This window comes from Limulus polyphemus, unplaced genomic scaffold (genome assembly GCF_000517525.1).
Source record: "Limulus polyphemus unplaced genomic scaffold, Limulus_polyphemus-2.1.2 Scaffold7291, whole genome shotgun sequence".
Classification (NCBI taxonomy): domain Eukaryota; kingdom Metazoa; phylum Arthropoda; class Merostomata; order Xiphosura; family Limulidae; genus Limulus; species Limulus polyphemus.
In genome coordinates this window covers 16941-23087 of record NW_013672901.1, presented here as the reverse complement: position 1 = coordinate 23087, position 6147 = coordinate 16941, and the positions used below count along the sequence as shown (strand labels likewise).

Sequence of the window (6147 nt, the reverse complement as noted above, 5' to 3'; positions counted from 1 at the left end):
GGTAAAGTATTACTAGTCTTGGTAAAGTATTACTAGTCTTGGTAAAGTATTACTAGTCTTGGTGAAGTATTAGTGGTATTGGTAAAGTATTACTAGTCTTAGTGAAGTATTACTAGTCTTGGTAAAGTATTACTGGTCTTGGTGAAGTATTACTGGTATTGGTAAAGTATTACTGGTCTTAGTAAAGTATTACTAGTCTTGGTAAAGTATTACTAGTCTTGGTAAAGTATTACTAGTCTTGGTGAAGTATTACTGGTCTTAGTAAAGTATTACTGGTATTGGTAAAGTATTACTGGTATTGGTAAAGTATTTCCTATAAGATTCACGACCCTGGCAGTGTGGACAACTTGGTTTTTCTATTATACTAATTTCTTTCTAAAAAATGCTATTATAATGTGAATACCAGCGTGAATGTTGTTCAGGGTAATTTATGAAATACGTGTGCAACGTATGACAACACTTTTTATACTTATACCACGAGAGGGCCTCACTGGTGTCTAAATTAAACGGACATTGTAACACTTAACGTAAATAAAATCACTTCTTCGTTAAAAGACATTCTCATAAAAACCAATAGTGGAGATCAACAACTTTTGAGGCCCGGCATGGCCCGGTAGTTAGGGCGCTCGACTCGTAATTGTGGGTAACTGGTTCGAATTCCCGTCACACCAAACATGCGCGTCCTTTCAGCCGTGGGGACGTTATAATGTGATAGTCAATCCCACTATTCGTTGGTAAAAGAGTAGCCCAAGAGTTGGCGGTGGGTGGTGATGACTAGCTGCCTTCTCTCTAGTCTTGCACTGCTAAATTAGGGACGGCTAGCGCAGATAGCCCTCGTGTAGCTTTGCACAAAATTCATAACAAATAAATAAACAAACACCAACATTTGAAAGAGGACAGACGCTGATCCTACCAGAACCACCCTCGTAGGGTAAACCTGTTTAGCTGATCCTACCAGAACAACCCTGGTGAGGTAAACCTGTTTTGCTGATCCTACCAGAACCACCATGGTGAGGTAAACCTGTTTAGCTGATTCTACCAGAACCACCCTCGTAGGGTAAACCTGTTTAGCCGATCCTACCAGAACAACCCTGGTGAGGTAAACCTGTTTAGTTGATTCTACCAGAACCATCCTCGTAGGGTAAACCTGTTTAGCTTATCCTACCAGAACCACCAAGATAAGGTAAACCTGTTTAGCTGATCCTACCAGAACCACCATGGTAAGGTAAACCTGTTTAGCTGATCCTACCAGAACCACCCTGATAAGGTAAATTTGTTTAGCTAATCCTACCAGAACCATCCTGTGATCAATAGGCCCGTTTATAGCCATGGGTAATAAACCACAGTGGTACCCCTGGTGGCATCATGTCACAACTGTGGCTTTTGCACCCATAACATCCCTGCGATATTTCACCCTCCTGTGTCATACTGTTTGTGAGATATGACTCACTGAACTGTGGACCTTTCTTTATAATCACCCTGTATGTATAGAGAGAACAGTTTTAAATAACGTTTCAATGTCTAACTAATACACTGTTTTGGTAATAAAGAAAAAACAAACAATTACAACTTTACCAAGTGTGAGTGACCGAAAAATATACATTGCTTTCTTTATTATTTTGGCTGGTTTAAAATTTGATTAGCACTGAGAAAATAGTTTTTCTTAAGTTCAAACCTACACAATAGGCTATCTGTGCTCTGCTCAGCACGAGTATCGAAACCCGATTTGGAGCATTATAAGCCCTCAGACTTATCGCTGAGCCACTGGGGGCAACCTGAGGTAAGAAATGTATTAGTAATTATGCAAAAGTTAAATAAATCTTGCAGACAATTTGGCGTAAAAGGTGAATTATACATTGAAATGTGAAAGACTGTTTGTAAACGAAGACAAGCTGAGCGTGGTTTATTGGTTAGCATGGTTTTGCCTCGAAAACACACTCCGCCCTTTGAGACCTTGAGTTTACTATAAGAATGAAGTTCAAATCCCATTCTTCAGTCAGACTAGAGTATCTCAAGAGTTGGCGGTGGGTGCTGTTGAATCTATTCCTTCTAGCCTATCGGTTCGAAGTTAGGGACGGCTACGTATAGATAGCCCTTGAGTAGCTTTGCACGAAAATTCTCAAACAAACGAAGTAACTGAGTATGCATTTACCACCAGGAGGAAAAAATTGCATCGTCTATTTATAAGGATATAAGAGTGTAGTATTTTATGTCTTTGGTTCAAGTTCTGTAGACTTCATTATTAAAGCTAACTGTTGCATCATTTTTAAGCAGAAACTTCCACCTTCAGTTTACTTTTTCTCCATCTGTTTAGCAACCATTTTTATCGATAAAAAATTTATGTTCAAACTATCATAAAAAGTACTGAAGTAATTAATATCACCTTCGTTAGATGTCAGATATCATTATCAAACAACGAACTCTTGATAAATTACTAAATGTATTGTTACGTCTGTGTTCGTTTGTTAATTTTCCATAGAAATTCTTTCCTATGAAACTTTAGCGATACGAGTCCTTTCTTAAATAAAACTAGTTTATTCTTTCTCAATACAACTTTGCAATACACTTAATTTCCACGGTCACTTTAACTTCAACACACGCTATAATTCACAACGACTCACGCAGTTTACTTACGGCTTGACTCGATTATCTGTCTGTATCTTCAATTTCTCTCTGTGTGCTATTCCAGTTCCGATTAAATTGTCTTGTTTTTTCTGGCGCGAATAGAGGGAATATAGAATAGAGGGCGTCTAACAAATACTGGATTGTTCATGATGTTCCCCGAAAGTATCTAGAAGGCATTACGTGTTACCAGCGTCACGTGACTTCCGCTGTCGTAACAGTTATTTTTATATTAAAAAGGCTGCTTTTTGTTTTGAAAGTTCACTGAAGAAACCTCATAATTTTGAGAAATCTTACATCACTATGCATTCCTTTAACAGAACATTTTGGAGACTCTACAGCGTACAGATTGCGTTGTGTAAGACATATATATATATACTCATATAATTTCTTTCTTAATTTTAGAAATAAAGACCAAATATTGCATTAATCAAATTTCTAAGTCTAATCTCAGTCCATACATTACTTAACGTAAACCACTTGAAGACAATGCAGGTTATTTTAGTTTAGATACAATTACTGTCATCTTTCTAACGAATCTTTATAAATTCCAGGCTTTTTCCCAGTGTCCGAATAATCACCGAACTCAGTCAGTCCAGTAACATGAGATTCATGCAGTTCCGAGCTAATGACACCTATGCCTTACATCTGTCAAAAATGGAAAAGGTACGAAATGAACCAGTAACTTAACCCGAAGAATGTTGAACATCATAACGAACAAGCTTGATGTAGCATTTAAGGTTTCTGATTTTCTCCGTTTAATTTAATATTTTTGTAAGGAGTGATATCTTGCTTTACCATTTTCAAATTACTTCTGTTTTAATCCTTGTTCAGATAGAATTTGTTACACCTGAAAAGCGACATCGAAAAATCTTTGCAGGAAAAATTGTTTACCTTGTTTAATTGCAAGGTAACTCGATTTTATACAGACCCCTATCACTCCCCCCCCCCCCGAAATGATATACACGTACATTATAGAAATATATTGTGAAACTCATACGAATCTCTCGAACTTAATGCCTAAATAATTACGTTTCTAACCAGAAATGGTTCATTCTTTAAATACTTAAATTATAATTCAATGTGTTAGTGTACGCTTTCGGTAATGAATTTTAACGTATGGGCTCTGAAAGTAAGATTATAGTTCTTATCTCAATCAACTCTGCTGTGTGCTTACACTTCTCAACTTTGCACTGTTGTTATATTCCCCAGCCTTACAGTGTTCTTATACTTCCTAGCTTTTCGGTGTGATTTTTCTCCAACTTTGCAGTGTGTTCATATTTTTTCAACTTTTCAGTGTGCTTATATTCCCCAACTTTTCAGTGTGGTTATTTCCTGACCTTTTCAGTGTGCTAATATTTTCCAACTTTTCACTGTGCTTATTTCCTGAACTTTACAGTGTGGTAATATTTCCTAACTTTTCAGTGTGCTTATTTTCTCAACTTTACGGTATGCTATATTTTCTCAACTTTGGAGTGTTCTTATATGTTTTTAAACAGATTGATAATGTTCAAAGTTTCACTTCGAACGAAAAATAAATTTCGTAATAAAGCCTGAGCTGGTGAAACTTGGTGTTGGCTAATGAATATCTTCACATATTTCTGTTTGAAACTAAGCCTAATATCTAAACCTATTTCTAGAGTTTTTCAAAATGAAAAGAATAATTTACAGAAATTTAAACGTATTAATTTATATATATATAAAACAAATGTTCAAAATTAATATTTGTGGACTAATTTTTAGCGTTTCTGCTAAGATTTTAAACGACTGTATATGTGACGTGTATCCATAACGGTCAGTATGTTTGTTTTGATAGAGGGAGAGGGAACGAGGTTCTCACATTTCCTATATGTTCCGGTTACCGTTTGCATCGGGTACAGTATTTAGTGCCAGCATGTTAGACACTTTGCTCTACCAGGTAAGAGTGAATTACACACTAAAGAGAGCCAATATATATCTAGATTAACACCGATATTACTAACGTAAGGCTTAACACAACACTAACACTGTTATTAATAACGTAAGGCTTAACACATCACTAGATTATTATTTTGTTAGTGGCGTAAGACTTCTTGTGACGATAGATTAACACTGTTCATTCTGTTGTTATTAACGTAAGTCTTAGCACAACACTAACACTGTTATTACTAACGTAAGGCTTAACACAACACTAGATTAATATTTTGTTAGTGGCGTAACACTTCTTGAGACGATAGATTAACACTGTTCATTCTGTTGTTACTAACGTAAGTCTTATCACGACACTAACACTGTTATTACTAACGTAAGGCTTAACACGACACTAACACTGTTATTACTAACGTAAGACTTATCAAAACTCTAGATTAACACTGTTGTTACTAACGTAAGACTTATCACAACACGCGATTAATACAGTTCTTAGTGATGTAAGACATATCATTAAGACTGTGTTAGTGGAGTAAGACTTGTTATAACGCTCGATTAACACTGTTGTAACTGATAGTTTAACAACGTTTTTAGTGAAGTAACCCTAAATTATACCATTTCCGCATTGCCGTAGGAAGAAATTTTGGAGTGATTAGACCATTGCCATTTCGAGGGGATCTGGAAACATTTCCCCCCCAGAAAATTTTAGAAATTTTAATCCCATGAGACTGAATCTTGAGCCATTTTAACTACAAAAACTGCATACACAATACGTAATGTATTGAATTATAAGAAGCAAGTTTTAATACATAAGTCGTAGCTATATATGACATGGCCTGACCAGCTTTACCATTTCCTACGGCTCTGCACGATTTATGTCATTAAATTAAATTCAATATTTTTTAAGACATTGCAACAACACTAAGACTGGATAAAACTAATATGGTGATAATAGACGTCGAGGATTAGGGCAAAATAAATATTTGAAATAATTGGTTTTACAAAAATAACAACTAAAAATAAAATAATTTAGATGGTTTTTTTTTTTCCGCTAAAGACGGCTAGTTAATTCACATCTGTTTTCACACACTTTAGATTAAGCAACTGTTAATTACTTTACTTCGTTCAATTCTTTAGGCATTCGTAAAAGATTACATGATAACGTTCATCAGACTACTACTGGGAATAGACCAAGCACCAGGTTCAGGATTCCTTTCTTCGGTTGGTGAATCCGGTTTTCTTACTTAAACAAAACAATTCATTGGATGTCAATGTTCATTGGATAAGAAAACGAAGTGCCAAAGATATTACGACCGTTATCTTTAATTGCCGGGGTATTCGTTAGCCTTACGCTCCTATTTGTTCTATTTTTTTCCGTTTACTTAGTAGATAATTTTATTTTATATGCTCCATGGAAATTTATCTAATTGTTTTAATATTTTTTTAGGGTTCTGATGATGGAATATGCTTCTTCCGTAATGTATTTTACAATTATACCACTAATTAGATAATAGTCGTTGTACCTGCGGTGTTTTTCTTTTGTAATAAGTCAACAAACAGATCATCGTGTTTCTATTTTCTGTTTTCTTTAGTGAAATTAATAAGATACAAATATGA

At 35.3% G+C, this 6147-nt stretch overlaps 1 protein-coding gene across 1 annotated transcript in view; it reads left to right on the top strand.

The window, feature by feature from the left end:
* LOC106474492 (potassium channel subfamily T member 1-like) overlaps positions 1–6147 on the top strand; it is a gene marked incomplete at its 5' end in the record, with an annotated part of 29360 nt that overhangs the window by 15851 nt on the left and 7362 nt on the right. Inside the window, 3 exons of the mRNA XM_013935187.2 lie at positions 3177–3288; positions 4439–4540; positions 5668–5751. Coding sequence (XP_013790641.2) covers positions 3177–3288; positions 4439–4540; positions 5668–5751 — 298 coding nt within the window. The remainder of the gene's footprint in view (positions 1–3176; positions 3289–4438; positions 4541–5667; positions 5752–6147) is intronic.